The 27,990-nt window shown below is 37.2% G+C and overlaps 2 protein-coding genes and 1 long non-coding RNA gene across 3 annotated transcripts; 1 reads left to right on the plus strand and 2 right to left on the minus strand.

Annotated features, from left to right (window-relative positions):
* Nucleotides 1-4,833: 4,833 nt before the first annotated feature.
* On the minus strand, nt 4,834-5,935 carry LOC136818180 (uncharacterized). The gene is made up of 3 exons (XR_010848213.1): nt 5,656-5,935; nt 5,260-5,369; nt 4,834-5,111 (listed from the first exon to the last, which is right to left on the minus strand). It is a non-coding gene; the product is annotated as an uncharacterized lncRNA (long non-coding RNA).
* Nucleotides 5,936-14,714: 8,779 nt separating this feature from the next.
* LOC136818305 (probable cytidine deaminase) lies at nt 14,715-15,152 on the plus strand. The gene has a single exon (XM_067074687.1). The coding sequence runs from the start codon at nt 14,715-14,717 to the stop codon at nt 15,150-15,152; it is 438 nt and encodes a 145-aa protein (XP_066930788.1).
* Nucleotides 15,153-16,605: 1,453 nt separating this feature from the next.
* Nucleotides 16,606-20,671, minus strand: LOC136818263 (uncharacterized). Its single transcript, XM_067074638.1, has 3 exons — nt 20,106-20,671; nt 19,291-19,356; nt 16,606-18,102 (listed from the first exon to the last, which is right to left on the minus strand). The coding sequence occupies exons 1-3, from the start codon at nt 20,611-20,613 to the stop codon at nt 17,744-17,746; spliced, it is 933 nt and encodes a 310-aa protein (XP_066930739.1). The 5' UTR covers nt 20,614-20,671; the 3' UTR covers nt 16,606-17,743.
* Nucleotides 20,672-27,990: the final 7,319 nt, after the last annotated feature.

The following is a 27,990-nucleotide window of genomic DNA, read 5'->3' on the forward strand; positions in this document are numbered from 1 at the left end:
TATATTTTAACACTTGTCCTTCCGTGACAAACCTCACTAGTTGTGTTTCGATATAATCACCTGATTACAGAGACTAAAAGTGCGACTCAGTTGATTTAAAAGTTGAAATTGGAAAATTTAAAGGTTATTTCTAAAAAAAATCACAGTTACCAGCAGTTACTTATTTTGTTTGTAAGATTTTTGATTTTGTGTTTTGGTTGACCACTTTTCAATTTGGCCCTTCTGCCAGTTAGTCACACTAGCTTCCCGCCAAAATGCATATCAAAGATTAATGCTGCAAAAGCGCTATATCGCTTACTTGACTCTCAAGCAAAAAGATGCGCCGCAAAACTTCTAAAGGGATTCATGAAAAAATAACCCGGCGCTTTTTAATGAAATTAACATTTTCAAAAACTATGAGAAATTGCCTAAAATTTGAGCCATAGATGAAAAGATTTGAGCCAAGCCAACCTTGAAAACTAATTTGAAGATCAACTTCCCAAGAAAAAGATCTACGAGGGAGACGGAACCCACCTAGATCCGCGCACTGCCGAATAGGCTATTTTCCGGAAATTTTGCCGGACCTCAAACACTGACCCATTTACATGTGCGGAATTATTTTTACTTTAGCGTATAAACAAGGCCTTAAAAATTGAAGCGCTGTCTCGGGAATTGAATGACAAAATTTGGTTTGTTGATATTCTGGCTGCTGCACGTTCGCAATCGGTCATTTTGTCTCATTTAAGTTTTCAAGTTTTAATTAATTGTCTTGGGAACTTGAGCTTGATTCAGGTAACTCTCATCCTTGTTGTTGCAATTACATCCTGTAGATGACTGATGTCGTTTTTTCTGAAAGCTAGATTTCCTAGTGTGACTAACTGTCTGCTGTTTTACAGATTGTACATTCAAAGACACATAGAGAAAAAACCCTTCCGCAGATTTTGAAGAAATTTTCAACATATACCAACTAAAGGTCGCTCTTTCGATTGGTTATGTTTTTAACATGCGCATTTTCCTCTAAAATGTCTAAAATGGGGGTTCAAATTTAAAAATGTCCTACTTAGGCCATCTATGGCCTAATTAGGACATAAAAAATGTCCTTCTTAGGCCATTGTCCTAGTTAGGCCATTGTCCTAACTAAGACATTGTTCCTGACTGATTATTCTATCCGAACTAATGTTATAAAAGACCAAGGAGGCCCTGACTGGCGAGTGTGTAACTAACTTGTAACTAACACTTGCCGCGCGAGTGACGTCAAATGCTCCATTGTTTTGCAACTAATTTGTTCTTCTTCGTTCCAGAAGACACTCGCGTGTGTTCCACTACAGACTTTTTTCATATTTTAATTTAAAAGCCTACTCGGTGAGAAAGAGAAATCCAGACCCGATCAATCGAACTTGTTGAACCAATCGAACAATCGAACTAATCGAACTCCATCGAACGATTAAAGTTCGATTAAAAAAATTAAAGGTTTACCGTACCCCCCGTGCCGTGCGCGTAGTAGACAGTAAGCCAGACCCGATCAGTCGAACTAATCGAACCGATTTTTTAATCGAACTAATCGAACCCGATCGAACCTAATCGAACGATTAGAGTTCGATTAATCGAACTAATCGAACTTTCAGATTTTCCTTAAAATTGTGAGTGTTCGATTAAGTTCGATTAAGATCGAGTTTGTTCGATTAGGTTCGATCAAGATATAGTTCGATTAGTTCGATTAGATTTAATGGTTCGATTAGTTCGATCAAGATATAGTTCGATTAGTTCGATTAGATTTAATGGTTCGATTAGTTCGACCAAGATATAGTTCGATTAATTCGATTTGATCGCCTTAAAATGACGTCACAGCCAGTGAAAGTAGGGCGTTTAGCATAGAATTGGGAAGTAAGCCACAGTAGCCGGACGGTCTATCGACCCTAGTTCACCAACCACTAGACCGTTATGCTTCATATTTTTGCCACACCTTCCTTAGGTGTGGCCCAACCCCATCCGGGTATTCCGGACTTTTCAGACCCCTCCGGAACTCCCCGGCAAACCTCCGGAACTCCCCGGCAAACCTCCGGAACTCGCGACTTTCTGCAAGCTTTGGGGGCTCCTGCAAGGCCCCCAAGGCTTGTTATAATGAACTCGAAAAGTGGAAAAGATGTCCGGGCATAAAGACCGGCGATTTGGGTCGTTTGGGGCATTATACCGGCTTTTCCCGGCTCAGGAAAGTCCGGAAATGCCCTTTTTAAGAGTACCGTAACCATAGCTCGGTCTCGAGGCCCCCAAAAGTCCTGTAAGCCTTCCTTAACGTTGAAAACGGTCTGAGAGCAAAGCAGAAGGGTGCCTTCGACCATTCCAGCCCAGCTGGGCCTTCCGAAGGCCCGGCGAAAGTCCGGAACGAATCCGGAAAACAGTTAATACCAACTTCCCAAATCTCCGGTTTTAAGGGCACGCCTGAAGCCGGACGACCTTCCTTAATGTTCTGATGGGTTGGGATGGACGCAAGGCATCAGTCCCGACCCATACGACCCCCGGTAGCCCGGTCCTGACCCGGACAGGGCCGTCCAGCGGGTCAAAATGGCGATTTTTGGGCATGCGGAAATCCCTTTAAAGCGAGACCCCCGGGACCTCCCAGACATCCAAACCGGTCGATATGCAAAGCATGTGTGCCACCCTTTTCGGCCCAGGTCCGGGGGACCGTTTGGGGACCCCCGTTCGGTGTTCGGGAGGCCCCGAAATCGGTCCACGGAGCGAGCCAGAACGATTTTTGCCGGCTTTTGACGATACTTTGCGGAACTTTGAAGGACCCCCAATGATGCAGGGGTCTACCCTCACATCCCCCCTGACCGATGGGCACCGGTCGGACTCCCCGGACCCCCAGGGGCCGTGCACGGCGGTACCGTTTTTATCCAATTTTGACGAATTTTCGCAAATTTTCAAGCCTTTCCAAGCTTTTCCAAGCCTTTTGAAGGCTTCGGATGACTGATGGAGGGTGCTGGCCATGAGGGAGAGCAAGGCAGAGGGCATCCAAAAGGATGCGAAGGGCTGTGGTAGGCTGTGGAGGCCTGTAGAGGCCAAATTTGGTCTAACCGGGGCAGGTACCCAAAGGAGGTCATTTTTACAAATTTTTGCCGGTTTTTCACGACACTTTGAGGTACTTCGAAGCACCCCAACCGGTGCAGGAGAGTACCTTCACATTCCCCCTGACCATTTGGCACCAATGGAACTCCCGGGAACCGCTGCCAGGACCCCCAGGGCTGGTCCACGGTGGTACCCAAATGAAGTCGTTTTTTCCAATTTTGACCAATTTTCGCCATTTTTCCAATTTTTGCCGGCCTTTGACGACACTTTGAGGAACTTTGAAGCACCCCAACCGGTGCAGAGGAGTACCTTCACATCCCTCATAGCCGGTTGACATCAATGAAACTCCCGGGAACGCCTGCCGGGACCCCCAGGGCCGGTCCACGGTGGTACCCGAAGGCGGCCGAATTTTGCTGGTGAGAAAGGGGTGTAACATTCTCAATTGAGAAGGTCGTTTTTGGCAATTTTTTCCGGCTTTTGACGGCACTTTGAGGAACTTTGAAGGACCCCAACTGATGCAAACGTGTACTCTCACATCCCTTGACCAGTGAGCACCGATCTGACCCCCCGGCACACGGGCCGGGACCCCCAGGGGCCGTCCGCGGTGGTACCGTAAGGAGTTCATTTTTTTTTCTGATTTTGACCAATTTTCACCAAGTTTCAAGCCTTTCCAATCCTTCTAAAGGCTTCGGATGACTGATGGAAGGTGCTGGCTTTGAGGGAGAGCAAGGCAGAGGGTATCCGAAGGGGTCCGAAAGCCTATGGGGGGCTGTGGAGAGCTGTAGAGGCCTCAATCGGTCCGACCGTGGAAATTAGCCTAATCAGCCTGACTGACCAGCCGGTCCCGCCGGAGAACTTTTACCTGACTAAGTATTTAGTCGGTCCCGCCGGAGAACTTTGTCTGACTGCTTAGTCGGCCTCGAGCAAGGTATAAATAGCCAGAAAATGCACTCCAGGCATGCTCCACGTCCATACCAGGATGAAAGCACCCGTTCTCGTCAGATCACGGAAGTTAAGCATCGTCGGGCCGGGATAATCACTTGTCAAGTTGTCGAACCAATCGAACTTAGTAGAACTAATCGAACTAATGAATTGGCAAGTTATCGAACTAATCGAACTAGTCGCTAGTTTAACTTATCGCACTAATCGAACCTAATCGAACTAATCGAACCCAATACTGGCCAAGTTGCCGAACTAATCGAACTAATCCGTAGTAAACCAATCGAACTAATCGAAATTAATAGAACTAATCGAACTAATCACACGGCTGTTCCAACGCGGAGAAACTGAATTGACGTCAGATTTGCGAAAAAATTTTACCTTCCCATACAAAATCCCAAATATTTCAACAACTAAAGAAGCTTTTATAATTCTGTAAAAAACACTTTTTCAGGGAAGGATAGAGCTTTAAGAAAAATATAACTTCATAAACACTTTCTCTTTTTCTCTTTTTAGAAATCGGGATCAAAGACGCCGAAGGTAATTTTTCAAAATTTTCGGACTTGTTTACAACGGAAATATAGGCTTATAATTAGGACTTTAGGCCATTATTTGCTTTTATAACTCCATTGGAAGGATAGAGGACATGCCTGGGAATGATCAATACCCATATAACATCAGGAAACTTTGAATAAAGCTCAGTTTTTACCTTAGAAATTCAAATTTGGGACTTGGGATAAATTTCCGGGAATTTAATGATTTTTTAGAGGAGAATTTCACTAAATAATGTGTTCCAACTAGTTCCAAATCAGTCTCTCATGAAAGTAATTTGACAGACAACTGTATGTATTAATGTAATAAATGATTTCTTCTTGATTTATTTAGAAAATATGGATAATTTTAAGTTAACAAGAACTATAAAGCAGAAAAATTTCTTTCTCGCTTTTTCTGCCTCTGAGGTTCTCCTGCCTCTGTCTTCTTGATACGATTCCAGCATGACAACAGGTATATTTCCATCTTCTACACTTGGATATGGAGAAATCAGCAAGCAGCTGAGCAGTATTAGTCAAGGAGTCCAACTATCCAGCCATAAATTTACATGTTGCTGCAGGACCGCACAAGTCGTCCTACAAAATGAAGAAAACATTTTAAATAAAAAACAACAAAAAAACTATGTCTATTTTCATCAGTTCATACCCAATCACCATTTCCCTCAGCCTTGAAAAGAACTAATAGTACCTTAATTCTCTTAAGAATATTTCAAATAAGTCCTACCTTAAAATCCAGGGTCAAGTCTTTCATTTCGTGTAACTTTTTTGGTCGAACTTAGCTTTCTCGGTCGTCAGTTGTTGGTTGTTGAACCCTCCATCCCCCAGATCACAGACCTGAAGAAAACAGAAGAAAGAAAAGATATTGAAGGAAAACAAAATCTAGCTATGAAATTCTAATCTAGTATCTATTACCACAAGTCAGAATATTAGAGGCTGATGAGGTGATTATGCAACAGAAATTCTAGAAAATATTTGGGAAGAAGTAAGATTGTTTGAAGGGCTATCTTAGAGATTTGAAGTCACTCAACCCCTGGTTCTATCCAAGAGAAACATTAAAAACAAGCCAATCAAATTGCTAAAAAGCTTTTTGAAGTTTAAAAATTAGATCGATTCACTTAACTTGAAAAAGTTTGACAAAACCTCCATCCACCACCAAAATAGCAAGTTGAATGAAATTATCGCTTCTTTGGCTACCATGTTGCCACCCGTTACGCTGAAATCGGCCAATCAAAATGTGCCGCGGGAAAATCGTCAACTCTGATTGGCTTGTTTTTCGAGAAATGGAAGGCGTCGATCACGTGACCAAAACATGAAAAAAGCCGTACGAAATTTTTCTCGAGGCGAGGAAAATTTTGTGTGAACCTATGTCTCTTCTATGGCTTGTCGCATAATGGCGCTGCCTTTATATCCTTTTAAGTAAACTTTTTCTGAAAGAAAAAGGATTCAGCTTTCGATTCATGTACGTTTACCGATAGTCAAAGGTCTTCATAAGCTTCCACAGGGCATTAAACACGAGTTTTCGTAGTCCAGGCTAAACTGGGCAGGCCCGGGCCCGTAAACTATAGTCTGTGTAACGACTTTATATTTTGCGAGGGACTGGTGAAAATTTCAGGGTCTTAAGTTGAAAAGCCGGTTTGCGACAAGGTTTCAAAGTTGACCGGATGTTACGATTTCGCAGACCTTTGAAATCTTATAACTTAAGATTGCGTGATCGAATCAAAACAAAGTAAAATGATTCGGAAAGAACTATCTTTCGGCTTCAAGAGGCTTTTTACAGAATTTTAAAATGATCTTCAGAGCTAGACCTACAGATCAATGAGTAAGGTAAATTTTCGTCAATTTTTGTGTTGGTTCGATTCCAGACGTTCGATTTTTGGCTTACTGAAACAGCCGTGATCACCTGACGACTCATCGAACTAATCGAACTCGAGTTTTATCAAAAATTGTGAGTGTTCGATTAGGTTCGATTAAGTTCGATAATCGAACTCTAATCGTTCGATTAGGTTCGATCGGGTTCGATTAGTTCGATTAAAAAATCGGTTCGATTAGTTCGACTGATCGGGTCTGGAGTAAGTAAGAAAATTATGAACAGCTGTTATCAGGTTACTTTTTAGAGAACTTTGCCCTCTATCTTTATGCAAAAAAATAGTTTGAGTAAAGAAAACGATTTAAGTTAATTTCATAGGTACTCAAAGTTTCTTTTAAAAAAATTATGAAGCAATTTTCACACAAGTCCAAAAACCCCAATTTTTAGGCACTTTTGGCCCAAGTTTTTGTAAGTTCTATAATTATAAATGAAATTTAGATACCCATATTGAGTCAAAAGATATTGTATTCCTGGAAAAAGTAATTTGTATCCAGGCTACAATCAGCCATGTGTGATTTTATGTCAGTTTTTTTCCTTATACTGACGAGTGTGACGACCAAAATTTCTGCCATTTTCTTTCGAATTTTGTAAAACTAGACTAAACTCTTACTTCTTAAGGCGATGACACGATTTGGCCTTAATAGACAACAGAAAATATTGAGAACAAGTTCTGAGTTTTCTAAGCTAAGCATTCGGCATTTTCCAGCGAAGGATTTTGCAGAACAAATAATGTAAACATAAACAAATCCTTGCGGACACGACTGACAGCAATCAGATCCGCGCAGGAAGGAAGGAATATAGGAGTGTCCAGCTGTCTTTTATGTATGTATTTGCTAAAAAAAGTCAAGTCAATCAGAAAGGATAAAGTGAAAGTATGGAAAGTAAGAACGTTTTACTGTTTTAAAACTTTCTTGGTGGGAGAAAGGTGTTCTTGGTATATCATTAGTGGTGAGAGGATTAAGTGAAAGCAGTCTAGGTCTGCAGCAGCAGTGTGGTGGTGCGATATCACAGCAGGACAGCCAGGCAGTACAGTCAAGTATCAATATTTGAGGTATTACGAAAATCGCTACTTTTTGCCGTAATCGCTTTCGTTTTTAACATAAGGTCTTAGCAACGGGTACCCCGGGCATAGTTACGGGGCATTGAGAAAGAATCCTGACATAGAATTTCAAAAAGATTCACGCTATCATATTCTACATTACAAAATACACCTGTTCTATGTTGGGTTTTTTTCTCGGTGTTTTGTTGGCTTAATTATTGTCATGCAAAGTAAATAAAAACCCCTGGAAATCTTTAGGTTTTGATAAGCAAATTACTTACATACTAAGCGAAAGTGAAAGTAAAGGCGGAAATATATTCTTTTTTCGACGTGATTTGCATATATTAGAACTGAAAGAAACGCCAATTTGTCAAAGATTTGTTTAAAACCTTTTACAACTTACTTTTTGTTGAATATCGCCTAAATTTATCGAAAAAATATGCTTTTCAACATTAATCTTAAAATCTCTTTTATTGTTAAGTATCCCCGGGGCGCTCAACGCCGAAAGAAAAATAAGCGGGCGGAACCGCCCTCGTACTCGTAGTTTAATCCCGGGATTGAAAAAACCTGGAGAAAACCTTTTCCGTACATCTAATGTAGCTAAGGAATTTTAAAACACGGCATTTAAAGTGAAACAAGATGGCGGAGAAGTAGTGATTGGAGGTTTTTGTAATTAAACAGCATGACAAAGGTTTGTTATATTCTAGCATAATAAAGACAAACTCAGGAGGTAAGGTAAATTGCGTTTTGACTGCTTTTAACTGTTTTTCTAATAAAGAATATCTTCAAACTTGACTTCACTGCCAGGTGTGGCGGCGTGGGGAGGGTGTGGTGTGTGGGGGTTAATAATGTGTTTGTTGGGGGTCTGTCTGTCTGTATAGCTAATACATTTCATTCACCTTGGTCTAAGGTCTCCAATCCCTGATGTTTTGAAAGTCAAAGCCCAAAGGAGGCTGCTGATTAAAAATGAAATTTTAAAGATGATTGGGTGGATATAAGGCAAGGAAGGGAAGGGTGGTCTGCCTGGGTGGTTAGGTTTTTGCAAGTTCCAAAATCAGAAACTTCAGCTAGACAGGCATGTCGGCATTTATGAAGTTACTGTAAAGGTATTAAATCCTTTTCATATCCTTTGCCGACGACACTCATCTACTAAATCTCTCCCCCCAAACTGTCTGGTCTCTGTGCGGAAGAGTGAACTCTGACCTCAGAGTTCTTGTCAGCTGGCTGAATGCTAACAAAATATCGCTTAACGCTAGTAAGACCGAATTTATCATCTTTAGGTCCATTAGGCGCCGTCTTGATACAATTCCAAAAATCAAAATCTCGGGTAAGCGCTTAACCCCAAGTAAAACCATTAAATATTTAGGTGTCTATCTTGATGAACACCTCTCTTGGAAACAACATGTTGCTGTTGTTGCTGTAAAACTTCGTCGTGCAAATGGGGCTATCTCTAAACTCCGTCACTATCTCCCTCTTCCAAACCTTATCAATGTCTACCATGCTATCTTCTCCTCTCACATTCGCTATGCTTGTCAAACTTGGGGCCTCTGTGATAACACTGTCACTCACAGAATCCAAGTCCTACAAAACACTGCCATCAGGATTATGACTTTCCAAGAACAAGGGCTTCTGTCACTCCCACCTATAATGAACTTAAAATCTTAAAATTCTTTGATCTCGTTGAAACACTCAACATTATGTTCATATACCGCTACCTGAACAGATACCTTCCTTCTGACTGTCTTTCTACTTTTACCTTTTCTACAATTCCTCATGACATTGGGACTAGAGCCAACCATATCAGCCTCCTCTTTGTCAGGAACGTCAATACAACCACCTTTGGCCTCCACTCTCTCACACAGCTAGCTTCACGCCAATGGAATAATTTACAAGAGCATCTTGATGACAAAAATCTACAAATCATTGAACCACTAGATTTATTATCACATATTCAAAAATTTTACCTCAACAAATACACCCCTCAGGAACCCCCTCGGCAACAGTAATTTCATACCAGAGTCTTATTATTGTTTTTAACTGTATATATTTCATGAAAAAAAAAAATGTGAATACAAAAAGATTTATTTAGGATATATATGATACTTTAAAACTTTATTACTGGTACTGTGTTATTCTATCATGTTATATTTTATATTATTTTATTTTATTTTACTTAAAACTTTTCATTTTTTTATTAGGTTGCACCATTTGTAATTAGGCTTCTAAACTTGGTGTCCCTTCCTTCGGGTAAATATATGTTTTGAATTGAATTGCATTGCAGGCTTAACTTTTTGTGTTTGCGTGCGTAGCATTGCAATAAACATGCTTATTGTTATACACAGTGTGCTGTTATATATATTATATGCCAGACGGTACTAATCGAACTTTCGATTGTGATCAAAGTAATCAATAATGATCGATAATATAATTGAAGGTCAGTACAGTCAAGTATCAATATTTGAGGTATTACGAAAATCGCTGCTTTTTGCCGTAATCGCTTTCGTTTTTAACATAAAGTCTTAGCAACGGGTACCCCGGGTATAGTTACAGGGCATTGAGAAAAAATCCTGACATAGAATTTCAAAAAGATTCACGCCACAAGTGTTTCAACCGGTATTCCAACGAAGCCATATTTTGGTTTGTACAGAAATTTCGCCCGCTCAAATCGAAACAACAAAATGGTCAATCTCACTAAAGCAAACCATTGCGGCCACGACATTTCCCTGGATAAAAATTCTGGTCACGTGACCATCCGTGATTGTAGACCAATGAAAACGCTTCATTTCCCCGGATTAAAGTTGTGTCTACACTAACACACGCGGGAAATGGCTAGAAAAAGAGAGAAAAAACCGGGGGTCAAATTAAATTTTTCTCCCTTGCGGCAAACATAAAAGACTTTAAGAGGCCATTTATTTAAGAAAGGGGTGTTATATCATGAATAAATTATGTAAGTAAGTGATATTTTAAGTATATAACAAGTTCATTAACAATTTTATTTTGAAGTTTGTTTTTAAAAACCAAACCCCCGTGCTAGATGATAATCTTATTTTCTTAACTTATGGACCCATTGGGAAGTCTTTGTAATACAGATCATTTGGCAGTGTAGTTGCAGCCTATACAAGAATTGGAATCTAAAGTCTGAAGTCGTAACTCCTTGCCAGTGACCCCGCAGAGAAATTTTTAGTTGGCAGACACTGACTTTAGGTTGGTTTGGAAATCGTTTTATTTTGAAATGTAATCTTCGCTTTAGATGAATACTTTTATTTCTTTGGATTCATGAAAGGTTCAAGGTTTGTTTACTTTTTATTTCAAATTATTTCATTGATTTATTGAGCTGCAATAGCTGATTGAAAAACGAAGATTTTTTATAGTTATCAGCGTGGGCTTGGCCACCATTTTAAATTTCGATTTTTTTTCTCCTGTACTCGGCAATTTAGAGGTTGTACGTAATACGAGATTTGGCTTACGCGTAACACTTGTGACACTATCATATTCTACATTACAAAATACACCTGTTCTATGTTGGGTTTTTTTCTCGGTGTTTTGTAGGCTTAATTATTGTCATGCAAAGTAAATAAAACCCCCTGGAAATCTTTGGGTTTTGATAAGCAAAATACTTACATACTATTGTTTACTTTTCAGGTATTCATCCAATCAGAATTCACCCTCAGAAACTTTCAACCAATCAAAATTCAACCGTGACGCGGGAAATGATCCAATCAGAATCCCGAAGCTAAAGACTTAACAGCCAATCAGAATTTGTTAGCGAGCGGTATTCATCCAATTGGAATCGCGTAACACGAAAGCGAAAGTGAAAGTAAAAGGCGGAAATATATTCTTTTTTCGACGTGATTTGCATATATTAGGACAGAAAGAAACGCCAATTTGTCAAAGATTTGTTTAAAACCACCTTATTTTTTGTTGAGTATCGGCTAAATTTATCGAAAAAATATGCTTTTCAACATTAATCTTAAAATCTCTTTTATTGTTAAGTATCCCCGGGGCGCTCAACGCCGAACGAAAAATAAGCGGGCGGAACCGCCCTCGTAGTTTAATCCCGGGATTGAAAAAACCTGGAGAAAACCTTTTCCGTACATATAATGTACCTTAAGTGTATTAATTTTGGCGGGGATTAAATTTGGCGGATTTGGCGGTTTTAGGCGAAATCCGCCAAATTAAATACCCGCCAAAATTTTCAAAATCGTTCAACCGCCAAATTAAATACCCCCGCCAAAATTAACAAAAATCGCATTTTAAACGCAAAATCTGTTTTTAATTGTTTATTTCGATTATTCAAGAACATTTTATCCAAGCATAATTTTAATTTTTTTTGTCATCCACCAAATTAAATACCCGCCAAAATTTCCAAAATTGATCAACCGCCAAATTAAATACCCGCCAAAATTAGCCTGTCGCTCAACCGCCAAATTAAGTACACGCCAAAATTAATACACTTAAGGTAGCTAAGGAATTTTAAAACACGGCATTTAAAGTGAAACAAGATGGCGGAGAAGTAGTGATTGGAGGTTTTTGTAATTAGACAGCATGACAAAGGTTTGTTATATTTTAGCATAACAAAGACAAACTCAGGAGGTAAGGTAAATTGCATTTTGACTGCTTTTAACTGTTTTTCTAATAAAGAATATCTTCAAACTTGACTTCACTGAAGGATTTTATCAGTGAGTGAATACTCACTCGACTCCAGATTATGGCATTTTCTTTGACCATTTTCGATTTGCTCAATCATTTCGATTACTTTTCGATTACCTTCGATCATATTGAATACCTTCGATTGTATTGAGTATATACCTTCCAGCCTTCGATTTTATCAATTATGGTTCCAGTTCCAGGAGCAGCGCGTCAAAATAATCTGAAACCAAGTTTATTTCAGCCAATTAAAACATGTGATTCATGCGCGAAAACCACTTTCGTTTTCGTGAAATTTTTGTTTGGAAAGGTAGGGGAAAGGTAATATGTATGAAGTTACAGTATTCAATCCACTTGAATATAGTAAGACAAGACATAAACATAAAATAAAAATAGTTATTTGGGAGAAGACAACAGTCTTTTGAAAAACTATTTACTCAAGCAGAGATTTTTTTAATGGGAACGTCATATCATTGATTTGTCTATGCATTGATGATTAGTTATATGCAAAATAATTTATCCCTTTTGTACTGGCTGGAGTAATTTGTTATTCAATAGAACTGTCAAACGACTATTTAACTTAAATTTTATCCCAGCACTTTCTATCTCCTTGATGTTTCGTGAATAAAAGTGTTACAGTAATGTGCCAGAGCTGTTATTCATATAAATAGAAAACTTAACTAAATACCCCCAACCTTCTAACACCTTGCCTGAGTAACTTAGAAGCATCCTTTGTACCCTTCTCTGCTCTCAAAATCAGGATTATATTGATACTATCAAGCTCAACTACTGCTCTTAAAATTTACTTGTAAAGATCTTCAAAGACTACTTCTTGTCTTTTGGGCAAACCTTCTGATTGGTAAACTTCTGAAACAGCCTAGCAGTTTCTAGAAAGACTGGAGAATTTATATTGGGGGTTACAGGGCGTTTTTTGCCTAAGATTGTTATTAAGTACAAGCAAAAATACGTATGTTCTAAACTCTGTCTCTCTTCAAGCTAAGAAGTTATATAGTATGTAAGTAGTAGTATGTATGTATGTATGTAAGTCTCTTTTCTTCTATCTGCCGAGAGTGCTCAATGATATCAGAGCTTGTTCAAATTAAAGAAAGAAGTTTTGATTTATTATTTGGAATTTCAAGTTTCATGCCGCCCGCACGGAAGAAAATCATCAGCTAAATGAAAATCGTTTGAAAAATATTCATATACAATGGCTTTTTTGTTTGAAATTCTAACGTCGAATTTTCAGGTGACGCCGAATATATACACGCTTTTTGTATCATAGTAATAGTGCTTATAAGAATACCAGGGTTAAAATCGACTCAATGTTAAGAATATCTGAAGAATACCTTTAAGGGTGAGATTTTGCGAAAGTATAATTATTAACAGAAGATGAGTTTGCGTTTATTATTCTCAACTTCAGTTGAGCTAGAATCTGAGAATGTCTGTGTGTCTGTGTGTGTGTGTGTCTGTCACCAAAACTTTGGGGCAGGCTGGAGACTTCAAAAATGGTCCGATTGGGCTGAAATTTTGCACACTTGATCCTTGGGCAAATCCCTGGGGGTGTTTTTTTCATTTTTTCAAAATTTTAATTTTTGGGGCCTGGGGACGAGTTTTTCGCCGAAACGAGGCTAAAACTTGGGGCAGGCTGGAGACTTCAAAAATGGTCCGATTGGGCTGAAATTTTGCACACTTGATCCTTGGGCAAATCTCTGGGGGTGTTTTATTCATTTTTTCAAAATTTTAATTTTTGGGGCCTGGGGACGGGTTTTTCGCCAAAACGAGGCTAAAACTTTGGGGCAGGCTGGAGACTTCAAAAATGGTCCGATTGGGCTGAAATTTTGCACAATTGATCCTTGGGCAAATCCCTGGGGGTGTTTTTTATCATTTTTTCAAAATTTTAATTTTTGGGGCCCGGGAACGAGTCTTTCGCCAAAACGAGGCTAAAACTCGGGGCAGGCTGGAGACTTCAAAAATGGTCCGATTGGGCTGAAATTTTGCACACTTGATTCTTGGGCAAATCCCTGGGGGCGTTTTTTTTCATTTTTTCAAAATTTTAATTTTTGGGGCCTGGGGACGAGTTTTTCGCCAAAACGAGGCTAAAACTTTGGGGCAGGCTGGAGACTTCAAAAATGGTCCGATTTGGCTGAAATTTTGCACACTTGATCCTTGGGCAAATCCCTGGGGGTGTTTTTTTTCATTTTTTCAAAATTTTAATTTTTGGGGCCTGGGGACGAGTTTTTCGCCAAAACGAGGCTAAAACCCAAAATGCTATAATTTTTCTTAAGCCATTAAGTTTACAATTGGGCCTACGAATGATTTCAAAGATACTGAAGTTGAGCCAGTGCGGTTAGCACGTTCGATACATGAAATGTTTTTGCTATAAAAAAGATAGGAAATTGTGATAACAAATTGTGATAACAAACTTGTCTTAGACTAATGGATGAAAAATAAGAATATTTTGAAAATATCTGACCCTGAGGTTTGGAAAATTCCTAAGAGTACTTTACCCTCAGCCAGAAAAACACTATTCTTATAAAAAACGCATGTATCCTACTAAGAATGAAAGATGATATTTCATATCGATGTTTTATTTCATTTCTTTAGTTTGATATTAAAAAACAACAAGATGACACTCGGAGAAACAGATAAAAATGCTTTAATTGAAGCAAGTATTTCAGCTAAAGATTTTGCTTATGCAAAATATAGTAATTTTCGAGTTGGATGTGCGCTTTTATCACAATGTGGTAAAACAATCACAGGATGTAATGTTGAGAATGTTAGTTTTGGGTTAACAATATGTGCAGAAAGAACTGCATATTGCAAGGCTATTAGTGAAGGTATCACAAAATTTAAAGCTATTGCTATTGCGACAGATGTTAAAAATGGCAGTATGGTTTCTCCTTGTGGAGCCTGTCGACAATTTATGGCAGAGTTTGGAAATATTGATATAATTTTGGTTAATTTAGATAGAGATACTAAAGAAACAACCTTGTCACACTTGCTACCTATGTCCTTTGATGAGGATGCACTTCACAATGGACAAGAAAATGGAATCAAAAATTAAATAATTCTGTTTTGAAATCTGGACAGTTTGCATTGCACTGTGGATACCTTTATTTTCATTAAATTATCATTTTTATGAAGATCAGTTCAGGATATAAAATTGCAGCCTTTCTAATTCAGAGTTATTTGGGTCGACAAAAAATTTTAAAATTTTATTACAATAAGCACTTTTACGTTAGCAAAAGCTAAATTTTCGTCGGCATTTGCCTTGGCAATAGCCGAATGCTGACGCGAATCAGTATGGCTGAGATTGATATAGAACTTTTAATATGATCAGATTTGAGGACATTGAGTGATTTTTCATCAAGATAAATATAAAATAATAGCGTACAGTATGAATAAAATATCTGCTCAGTTTGAGGAGGCATAAACTCTTATAATGTTCCTCTTTCAAGGCTCGAAATAACGATTTCAAGTGGGTCGGACAAAATGTCCGATCAGGGTTGCTTTAGCTTGAAAATTATGATTTTTGGGTCGGACATGAAGCTATTTGGGTCGGACAATGTCCGATGTCCGACCGTTGTTTAGAGCCCTGACTCTTTATGAACTGATAAATTTTTCCAAAGTCTTTGTTTAGAAACATGATTCGTTTTTATTTATTAAGTTAGGTTTAAATTATTTGGATAGAATTGTCTTTTTTATTTGGCTCTTCTTTACATTTTCACTTGAAGAGGTGATAAGTGTTTTGTTGAAATATTTATTTCTAATTATTTGTTTTTGTTTTTTATTTTGCACTTTATTTAAGTAAACAGTATAGTTTTGTAGTAATTTTTCATATGAAATATGATGATTTTGTATAGACAATTTTTTATCATTTTGATAAATCCATCGTTCAGCTAATTTATAACACCTATTGAATTTATTTCCAATCTTTGTTTAGAAACATGATTCGTTTTTATTTATTAAGTTAGGTTTAAATTATTTGGATAGAATTGTCTTTTTTATTTGGCTCTTCTTTACATTTTCACTTGAAGAGGTGATAAGTGTTTTGTTGAAATATTTATTTCTAATTATTTGTTTTTGTTTTTTATTTTGCACTTTATTTAAGTAAACAGTATAGTTTTGTAGTAATTTTTCATATGAAATATGATGATTTTGTATCTTAGCTTTGATCTTTGACTTTTGAGAATTGCTGCTTATCTAACACCCAAATTTTGACATATATAAGGAGGCCCCCAAGCGGTTTTCGTGATGACGTGATAGGGACTTTTTTTGCAGCGTGATTATGTGATTTGGAAATTTTTTCTTCGTGATTGCGTGATGAGAGGTCAAAACTTGATCGTTATTTGAAAGATTTTTGAGTATACGTAATTTGAACTTTTTCAAAGGGATGCGTGATTGTCCATTTTTTTTTTTTGCTGATTTGCGTGATCGTGATTGAAGACCAAAAAATGCGTGATATCGTGATCAGAGTTACCGCTGGGGGGCCTCTATAAGGTTAAACAATACAAAGATTAACTGAGAAATAATTACTATTTTTCTCGAGCTACAAAAATATCTATAAAATTTTCACCAATTTATAGAAAAAATCAAAAAATATACAATTTCTAAGAGATTAGGAATCGACTCCAACAAGATATGTACGAAAAATCGTCAGAATGTTTTAAATGTTTTAAACTAAAAAGAAAATGCATAAACTATTTTCTTATGCTTTCTGATAATGGGCTCTTCCAGAAAATGTCCGTACATGGGGGGTGGAGGATATAGTGTCCTGGGGTAGTGAAAAATCTACAAAATTTGTCTTGTCAGAGGGGTAAAAATGCTGTTTGAGGGTAATTTTGCTCTGTTTGAGGGTAACTTTGATATTCGGCCAACTAATGCTTGTCCGGGGGGGTTTAGACCTGCTGTCCAGGGAGTCAAAATTCACAGTGTCCGGGGTGTAAATTTTCAAAAAATGTTATATCCTCCACCCCCCTTCCATATTCAAATTTTTTTCTGGAAAAGCCCAATATAGCTTTTATTCCGAATGAGAAGCTAATCTATACCACAAGCCATCTGGGTCAATTATGCGAGTAGGTTAATTTATAAGAACGTTAGTATTAGTAATTGATTACTTTACTCACCAGCTGGCAACAACGTTGTTTTAACGTTCAAATAACGTTATTTGGATGTTATGAATGTCAATTGGATGTTGTTTTGACGTTGTGTGCCGGCTGGGTCACCTTCTTATAATAAATATGTTTTGTTCTGACCATCATTTGTACAAAAGCTACAATATTGTACAAATTGATAATAATGATATGAAGCTCATAGAATATTCCAGAAAAAATCTGTTAATGGGGTGAAGAATATTATAATATTGTTTTAATGATATGCGCCTGAACACTTCAATTTTTAGCCATTCCCCACCATCCCTTGCCACGTGTTTTGACCCTGGAAATGGCGGTTTTTCACAATCTTTCCATTACCCCTGGAGAAAATGTCTTCCACCCCCTATAAACGACTTTTTTTCTGGAAGAGCTCGATCATGCTTTAAACAATTTCAATGGTCTGTTCGTTTTTTTTGTTCCATTCTTTCATATTGAAGAACAGCAAGTACACAAAGATGTTTTATTATTTATACCATAATTACGTAATTCCTCCGTTTTCTTTTTAGCCTGCTTTTCCAATGGAGTAAAGACAAGGTGTGAGGATCCAATAGATGATTAGTGTGGAGAAAGACATCAAGTAAGTGTCTTTATCACATAAATCGTTCACCACGATAAATTCTTCATATGCATTCCATGTTGGCCAATAGCGGAACACCAAATAACTGCCCCAACACTGGACCCCAAAATGGGCCACAATGAAGAGGCCGAAACAGCCGAGCCAGAAGTTGGAGCAACTTGAGTCGTCATCACATAACATCACAAAGAAGAAACTAACGAACGCCACCAATGCTAAAACACCACTGAGCAAACAAAACAAGGGAACGTTTTCTCGTACAGGACATCCTCCAAGGTGCGTGTATCCTAAAACAATAAAGTCACCATTTATGTCACTGGTTAAGACCACAAATATCTCATATAAAACACTAGATAGAGCTACTCTGTATTTCCCAAGTGAAGCAAACTAATGCACCATCTTTGCTGAAAGTAGGTCACAGTAGGCCACAGTTCGGTACCAGCAATTTGTTCAACCAAGCAAAAATCCTGAATGGCGCGAAGCGACGAGGCGAAAGATAAGCTTGATCGATCAAATTACCGGCACCGAGCTATGGTCTACTTATCAGAGATGGCGGATAATTTTGAATCAAATGGGGACTGTGTAGCTCTATCTAGTGTTTTATAAGATGTCTGCGGTTAAGACTAAGACCACGTTCACACACTTCGGTTCCGTAAGCCATTCTACTAGTGACTAGTCACTTCTAACCAATAGAATGGCTTCATTCTGTTACATGCGAAGATGGTCCAATAACAACCCTTAAAGCGTTTATTTACCAGAACATTTTGACGTCAACGATTTCAGACATTTGACATCAATCATACCCAAACTCTAACCCAGTCCTTGCGCATTTCAAGGGTAGATAGGGTTTGTACTGAGCATTTATATTCACGTTTTTATAAGAACAAACTATATAAGAACATAAGGCTTCAATGGCCAAAATGTTAAGAACAAGTTAAGAACATTTTAAGGCTTTGAGGACTCTAAAACACCCAATTTCTTTTGGGAAAACGGACAAAAATACCCACAAAATGGTGGAAATAACAGCATTTTTAAGGCTTAAATCTCAAAAAGTTAAAAACATCAGAAGGATTCTACTATTTTGGATGTTCTTATAAAAAAACGTGTACAGCTTTCAATTCAACCCTAACACCACAATAGGATTGGATTCTAGTTTTGTCGGATGGAATGAGGCCAAATGATGGCAAAAGCAATCTGTGAGCCGAGTTTGCAGTTACCATGAGCATTTGACTTTATCCGACCTGTTCTTACGAAGAGTTGGTTGTTAGCATTTTAATCCAAAAGAGAGTTTGGGTCTGCCTAAGTCAAAAATACTTTATTTCTTTTTTTTCAAAAGTAAGAGAAATGTTAGAGATGCATCTTATGCTCATGTTAGGGAGATATTTTTGAGATGATACTATATCTAGTATTACATTTTGTGGAAGATGAGCTTTGTTCCTGAAAGAGCTGTCTATAATAAACAAAATATTTGTTACCTAAGTAAATCATAGCACACGGGATTGCTGCGAAAACCAACATCCCAATGAAGGCACCAAACACAGCTGAAAAAATAAAAACAACATTTTATAAAAAAAATCGATTTTCTTGGTAACTAAATGGCATTTTTCTTTTTCTTAGGATATAGTGCTGTAGATGTCGAATATTAGAATCGAAAACGCGACTTAATTAAATGTAAGTCTTGACAGATATTCCTTACTGATGAAAATTAACTTATATTGAAAATTCGAGAGTCAATTTCTTAATGAAGCTTTAGAATGTTTATCGTACTACTAAAATGATTCTCACTCGATATTAATGTACAAATAATTTGTAGAAAGTTTTATACCGTTAATCTTTTCTCAGCAGCTGTTACAATTATATCATCTTTGAGTGTTCACAATATTTTACAGCAACCAAAAATTTCTACCTTAAAGGAAGAAATTTTGGCGGAAAGAAAATTTGGCGGATTTGGCGGATTTCGCCAAAATCCGCCAAATTAAGTTCCCGCCAAAATTTATTTTTTCCTCCATCCGCCAAATTAAATTCCCGCCAAATTTAATTTATTTCACGCATTCCCCAAATTTGTGCTATTTCAAACCTTAAAACAGGTTTTTTTGCTTATTTGATAACGCTTTTGGTAAAAAATATCCTGCAACCGCCAAATTAAATTCCCGTCAAAATTACTTTATCCAGCTATCCGCCAAATTAAATTCCCTCTGAAAAAACTTTTTCGGCCATCCGCCAAATTAAATTCCCGCCAAAATTTCTTCCTTTAAGTTACTCTTGAAAAACAGAAGAAAAAATGACTTACATGTCTCGCTATCTGACGAGTCCTCTGCTGCAGCTGTTGTTTCTGTTACTTTCGCCTCTCCTGTCGTTCCTCCTTCAATCGCATTGTAAGTAGGAGGCCCTTCCGTTGTTAGTGCAGGGTTACCGCCTGTATTTAAGGCAACCATCTCAACTTGAGTTGGTGGTGGATAAGCTCCAGGAGGTGGATACTGTCCTGGTGGTGGGTATTGTCCGGGAGGAGGATACTGGGCTCCTGCAGGTGGGTATTGTGCAGCTGGTGGTGGGTACTGGCCTCCTGGAGGAGGGTATTGAGCTCCTGGTGGTGGGTATTGAGCTCCTGGTGGTGGGTATTGAGCACCCTGTGGAGGGTATTGAGCTCCTGGTGGTGGGTATTGACCACCTGGTGGTGGGTAGCTTGCAGGTGGAGGGTACTGAGCGCCAGGCTGGGGATAAGGGACAACCCCTTGTGGGGGAGGAGCATTTGGTTGAGTGGTTGCTTCATCGTATGCAGGAGGTGGTGGGTCTGCCATTGTCCTATTGGTTTGTTATTATTTTATCTAAATAGTTAGAAAATTAAAATTTGAAGCCTTTGAATCTTTTAAATGAAGAATGAAGATCGATGCTCAATACATTTTAATGTCACTTCTACCTCTTGTAACATCTTTCTCATACTTGACGTCAAAAAATCGGTTGAAAAGATTATTACTTGCCCGATATAATTTTTTATAATTTGCTATGGAAGGAATTTCTGCTCGCAATAAAAAAATTTCGTATTATATACCAGCTTATTTATTGCAAAAGTTATATCCCCTAATAAGTACAACCGGTAGAAAGAGTTGGAATTCTCAAAGAGAAAAGAGAGTGACATTTTTCAGACATTTTTCGCTGTTAGTCTTGACCATCACCAATCTCTCAAAGTTGTTATTTAAATCTGAAAACAGACATCATGGAAAGTGACATTGTGAACCAACCGCAAATAGAATTAACTGGAACACAAAAGATACAAAAATGGAAAATATGACCTGCAGAAACTAGAAAAAAGTCTAGAAGAAAAAGTGGAGTCGACGTGCATACAGTACCGTGTGGTGGGTCGAACGAAATTTGGTTAAAATGGTGTTGGGTAATAAATTAAAGCTACAAAGAAAATGAAAACTTTTAGGTTTCTTTCTTATGAAAAGCTACAAAATATCATTATCCTGTATTTTGTTAACAGTGCTGATGCAGTTGTAGCCCGGGGGGGGGGGGGCACGACGACATGTGCCGCCGAAAAAAATGGCTTTATAAATCGGACCATTACAGTGCAGCTTTTGTGCAGTGAAAAGGTAGCCTCACAGTGCATTTTACCGAGCGTTTCTGACCCTTACAATGTAAATTTAATTTCATATCTTATTTTGCTGAAGCCACTTGAAAATGAGCCTCAGATGTCGACAATGTGCAAAATAAATCAATATGGGTGCGAGTTAAAACTATAAAGATACATAAGATTTCTACCGTCAGACTTGCAATGAAGCAGTCACCAAGCACACCCCTTTTATTTTTTTATACCTAATACCATCCATAACTTTTGCCACATAACTTTGCTCTTATTAGTAGAACCTACTACAGAAAAAATCGTTTCTAAAAAAAGCCACTCCTAATTACTTGTCAACTCTCTCTACTTACAAACTCTCTTGACAGATTACACTGGAAAAAAAAAAATTTCATTATAAAGTGAACCGATCAAATTCTTATCTTAAATCAGCGTATTAAATAACCACAGAATATAAAGCGAGAACACATTATAGAGAAAAAATCTCATTGCAGCAGCAGTTTTTCTTTTGTCGACAATTATTACCAGACATCTCATCGCCTTTTATTGAAGTTCTCTATGGACATTTGGTTACACCATGGTACCTTATCGGGGGAAACTTCGTCGGGGAAAAGAGACGAAATTTTGGCCAAGTGACGAATATTTTTCCCCGACGAAAATTTTCCCCGACGAAGTTTTCCCCGATAAGGTATGCTTTGAGAACTACAGTTGACCCTCTCTAATTCGATTTTCAAGGTGAATTGAATTTTCATCGAATAAGGGAGCGTATCGAATGATAGAGTGTCGTTTATGAAAGTTTCTTGTTAACCCTGACTACCCTCAAATAATGGTCGAATTAGAAAGCGTCAAACTGTAGTAACAACACACTGGTATCTATAACCCTTGCACCAAACGTTCAGGCAAAATTTTGACCAAATTTCTATCATACACATGTAAACGCCATTTTTAAAACACTTATGATTACCATTCTAAAACCGCTTCTAAGACGGCCACGCTCTTGCAAATGAATGAAAAAGAATGGCAACAATCGATGAAAAATCCACTGAAAATGCTGAAAAATATGGATCCTGTACCGCCAATAAATGCTTCACGAATGAAATAATAAAGGATAATGACATGTTACAATGTAGGAAATGCCAGAGATTCGTTCATTATGCTTGTTCGGAGCTTCCCGCATACCAAATTCAGCTTTGTCTGCAATACAAAAGCCGACGCTTTGAATGTAAAAAATGTGTTACAGTCACGCCAATACTTTTGGAAAAATCAAAACAAGTAAGCAAAGAGTCAGAAGTAACCAAATAACGCAAACAATAACGGAAGCAGAATGTCAAGATGGAGGTCAGCAAATATTTGAATCTGTTTTCAACACTAGATTGCATAATCTAGAGAAGAAAATGGAGGAACTTATAGCTATGAACAAAGAAGACGTCGCTAAAGAACCAAAACGGGCAACATATGCAGATATCACAAAGGAAGAGGTGAAGAAACAGGAGGTTATCACCAAGAAGTTTATCAAAAATGAAAAAGAAGAAAGAGAAGAAGATCGCTGGAAGAACTTAACTAGATGTAACATCATTGTCCATCATTTAGGTGAAAATAAAGATGAGAATAAAGAGGAACAGCGGGCCGGTGACAAAGATTACGTGGAGGAAGTTGTAGGAAATCGTATGGGATTAAAGATAAATGTTGTCACTGCAGAACGAATCGGTGCTCGAAAGGATGATATGTTCACGACGAAAAGATGGCGGCCATTGAAAGTAACGTTGGCCAATGAAGAAGACAAGAAAAGAATTATGGCCTCAGTCCATAAACTAAACGAAGATAATTTCAGTGTAACAGATGACTTCTCCAAGAAAGAACGTGAAACCATTAAAGAATGGCATGAAAAAGCTAAAGAGAAAACGAAGAATGAGAAGGATGAATGCTGTGTATGGAAAGTGAGAGGTAGCCCTCGGGCTAAGCTCTACTTTAAGAAAATATGTAAAAAGACCGTTATTGATGAACTGTAAATTTGAATTAGATTGTTTCATAGAGGTCAATAGACCTGCGAAATATACTCCTATAATAAAAAAAAAAGGTCCAACATTCAAATCGTGTTTGAAAATTGACTCACTGAATTTTTTTAGTAATGTCCTCTTCTATATCTTTATGTATTCGCCTGATCAAGCCATTCTAATCAACAAAATTTCAAAATTAATTGCTCTGATAATTTTTAATACTTCTAACATCGCAAAAAAATTTCCAGACATATCTTTTCCACTAACAAAAACATTGATTACTCTTTAAAAAAATCTTAATGTAAGAACGATATCACTTTTTTTCAAGCTACATTTAGCAATTTTTTGTGTGTATGTATGCTTAGGGTTTAATAATCAAAACAAACTAAAGGTCTTAAACATATTAGCTTTTTTGTAAGCACACTGATCTAGAAGAATGTCTTACTTAGTTTTGTTATCGATGTTGACAAGCTTTGTGGTTCGTGGACGAATATGAAAGTTTTTGGATCAGCATTTTGTTGATTTGTGAAGAATGCAAAAAAAACTCTTAGACCTTTAACCATGTCTACAGTGAAAACCCTAAGGTTAAAATTTGATCCACACAATTCTTAAGTATTTGAAATTGCTTATAGCAGAAATGACATGTAAACAGATAAATTTTTTTCGACCTATTCATGAATAATACGTTGTCATGACGATCAATGACTAACACAAAGATGCTAGAGATCCATATGTTTTTATCTGTTTTAGTAATTTGAAACGTGAAAACTGAGGAAAAGATTTTTCTAATCCATTATTTTTTGCATAGGTAAGGTAAAAAAGCATACCATTTTGTCTGTCTTACACTCCTTTTTATAAGAACCAATAGCTTTTTCGAGGCTTGACTGTTCTTGTATTACACGCTTTTTTCATAAAAATGGTGTTTTTTTCTTTTCATCATTCTTAACTGGAAAATCATCCTAAAATATTCTTTCGGCATTCTCAGGTTAGAGTCAAAATTCAAACTAGATTTAACATGTAATACATACGTCCAAAGTTTAAAATGGCATTTTTGTGAAAGGGTTAAGCTGAAAAAAATCTATACTTCATACTAGCCATAACTTTCATTAAGGTGCCACCGCAGCAAAACGAACACATAGAGTTGAATTTGCGTTCAAAAGGAATGATCTTAGCCCTACAGTAATTTTTTTAAGAGTGACCTCTCATCTGAGACAAAATTCTTTCAAATGCTAACAAATGTGTCAAGGGAGTGATTTACAGTCTACTTAGAGTGACATCCGTGCCTGTCTTACACGTTTTTATAAGAACAATTTCATAAGAATACGAGGCTGAAATTTGGCCAAAACCTAAGAACAAATTGAGAAGAATCTGAACCTCAGATTTCAGAAATTACTGAAAAGTACATGTTTCCATTTTAATTAATATTGACATTTAAGGCTAAAAAACTCATATAAATTTAAGAGCAGCCCAGCCAGAATCATATGACTTACTGGTTTTTCCTATAATAAAAAGCGTATATATATATGAAGATACTGCTCTTCATATGTTATTTTACTAATGTAAGTACACGTTTAGCAACATAACTGTTCAAATACTTTGAGTAGAGTTATATTTTTAACCTATGAAGAGTGCTTAATAACTACTTGTGGTATAAAAAGGGTATTTTCCAGAAAAGGGAATTTCCTTAGATTCATTTAACTCTCCAGGGATAAGGAAAAGACAAACTGACATTTTAAAATGAGTAATCAGATCAAAATAACTCCGGAAAAGTCTTTTGGATGATGATAAAACAATAGAGAAACTCCTTAAGCAGCCGATATAAAGATATCATATGGTATATAATATTCTAATATACTAGATATGTTTATTCAGAGACCCACCAGACCCCAACCCTTCCCACTGGAAAAATGGCCAAAATATTGTCCACAGTGGAAAATTATACTCTAATTTTTGTCCCCGCTGAATAAAATCAGATAAGCAACTGAAGCAAATCCTCACTGCAAAATATTTTGTTACTTTTTCCATCCCCACTAGATTTTCTGGCCTAAAAACAAACACTCCAATCACTAGCAATAAAAAACATGGGAATATCCAATCCCCATTGAGTCTTAGTCCGTTATTCTTACCCCCACTGGCTGAAAGTATATCCCACCGGGTCTGTGAGAAAAGGGTGCTACATCACCCCTATCAATAAGTACCTTTCCCTATCTAGATTATTGTTTCTTATTTGCACTTTAATTAACAATTTAAATTAAGAATTTTATGAAGTGTGCCATGTCTTCGATGTAAAAAATGTAAAAAACCTACGATGTCCGAAGTGCTCACCAAATCCTCAGAAAGGGCCAACATCACTCATAGTCTCCATTTAACTTACTGTATACAATTTTTTATTTAGTTCAAGTTAGTTCAAGTTAGTTTACCATAGATAAATATCTAATTTACAACAACAACAACACAAATACATGATCTACACAAAAATCTTTCACCTCTTACCCTCAACTGATATAGAAAGCTTCCATTGCGTAAGAAACGTGAAAAAAACATAAAAAAGTTCAAAGTTCGAATGGATAATATTTGTCATCATTTTTCCGTTTACTCGAAAATTGATACCACAACTAATTTCATTTCATTGCTTAATTATCTGCCCTTATACATCAACACGCCATGACCAATGCCTCATTGAGAGGCTGGCTTAACTCTAAGAAACTGTATGATAACAAGATACTCTTCAAATTAGGGGATTTTAGAAGAAATCCTGCAGGCTCAACCTCGGGCTCAACAGAGAAGGGCAAAAAACGCAAAAGTCAAATATTGGGCTCTTCCAGAAAGTTTTTGTACATGGGGGGGGGTGGATGATATATAACATATTTTGTCCGGGAGTAGTGAAAAATTTGCCTTGTTTTACGGGCAAACTTGCTCTGATGAGGGGTGAACTGATGCTTTGTCCGGGGTGAGATCTGTTGTCCAGGGCGTCGAAATTCACAATGTCTGGGTTTAAAATTCCAAAAAATGTTGTATCCTCCAAGTTCTATCAAGTTTCTATTGGCTCCTTCTCACCCTCCAACGAAAACGTCTCTTATAGAAAAAATATCTATAGAGGTCTGCAATTCAAACTTGGTCAAATAGACCTTTACCACTTCAATACTCCATATTTGCTAGTTTGGCAAGAACTCATCTATAACTTATCTATACTATCTTTGAACTCCCAAACGAGGTGATTCTTGCAAGAAAACGTGGACATATTATTCTTAGCTTATAATACTATGAATTCCAATTACGCCAATATGTATGTAAGCAAGCATAATTTAAGCTGATATTATGATTTGGTATTATGATTGTTGTTTGTTATAGGATGATATCTATTATATGTTACATAGATAAAATATTAGTGCCTTTTTATGTTTCATCTTTATTTTATTTAGTATTTTCAACACTTTCTCTCCTTGAGGTCAGATCTCTGATCTTCACCATATATAGTACTATATATTTTTATAGCAATATATTTCGCAGGTCTAATGACCTCTATCAGTCTATGAAACAGAACTTTTGATTTTACATTTCATTAAGTTTTTCCTCACGTCAACTACTTTATTGTTTGAGATTGAATCCGCACATTTATCAAGGTATGTAAGTAATTGTGTTACCGTTGATCTCTTTGGCATGAACCCATGTTGTTTACTAGATAATAGTTTTTCATCTACCAAATGTTTCATGATTTGGTCCCTTAGCACTCTTTCAATCAGTCTGCAAGCGATGGATGTAAGACTCACTGGTCTGTAATTTTCAGCTAGGTTTTTGCTCACTTTTTTATATATTGGTGACACATGTGTAACCTTCCATCCGTCTGGCAGAGTACTTTCATCAAATGATTTAGTCATGATTGTGTGGAGCGGGACAGCTATGTAGTCCACTAGCTCCTTCAACATAATTGGATGAATTTCGTCCGGACAAGAGTATTTATCCACTAGCTCCTTCAACATAATTGGATGAATTTCGTCCGGACAAGTTCTTTTTTGACCATTTCCAAAGTGAGATTAAACTCTACTTTAGAATCAGTGCGTGATTGAAACTCCGGAAGACTATCATCGGGCTCTTTGGTGAATACACTACAGAACTGATCCTGTAATATATCAGCTTTGTCTTCGTCCGTAAAGCGAAGAGAGTATTTATCCTTTGGGTTGTGCAGGAGAGGCGAGATCCCAGATTTTGTTTTCATGGAGCTACAAACATGTCTCCAAAATCTTTTTGGACTCCTCTTTGCTTGCCCACATATCCGTTTTTCAAGTTCCATTTTTACTTGTGTTATCTTTCTGTTAGCTTCGTTCCGTTCAATCACATACTCAACTCTAGACAGTTTTTTATTTATTTATTTTTTTTATTAATTGTCTTTCAGGCTCTTCCATTTTTTACAATGGCTATTCGTCCTATGTAAAAATAATCATATTTAAATAAAAAGATAATTATATTCTATGAAAAAAATATGCTGTAGAAACAAAACACACAAAAAAAAAAAACTCAAGAATACTGACAGAGCTAACAAAATTGCAGATTGTAAAACCGTAAAACTGTAGAAACAAAACACAAAACAAAACTCAAGGATA

Source organism: Clytia hemisphaerica, unplaced genomic scaffold (genome assembly GCF_902728285.1).
Source record: "Clytia hemisphaerica strain Z4C2 unplaced genomic scaffold, Clytia hemisphaerica genome assembly, whole genome shotgun sequence".
Classification (NCBI taxonomy): Eukaryota; Metazoa; Cnidaria; class Hydrozoa; order Leptothecata; family Clytiidae; genus Clytia; species Clytia hemisphaerica.

Bases quoted from the DNA above. Each gene is read 5' to 3' on its own strand.
- LOC136818263 (XM_067074638.1), bottom strand. From the start codon at position 20,613: ATGGCAGACCCACCACCTCCTGCATACGATGAAGCAACCACTCAACCA. The intron at 19,357-20,105 runs GTAAGTCATTTT...TTATTTTTTCAG, and splicing joins CTCGTCAGATAGCGAGACAT to CTGTGTTTGGTGCCTTCATT. The intron at 18,103-19,290 runs GTAACAAATATT...TTATTGTTTTAG, and splicing joins GTGTGCTATGATTTACTTAG to GATACACGCACCTTGGAGGA.
- LOC136818305 (XM_067074687.1), top strand. From the start codon at position 14,715: ATGACACTCGGAGAAACAGATAAAAATGCTTTAATTGAAGCAAGTATT.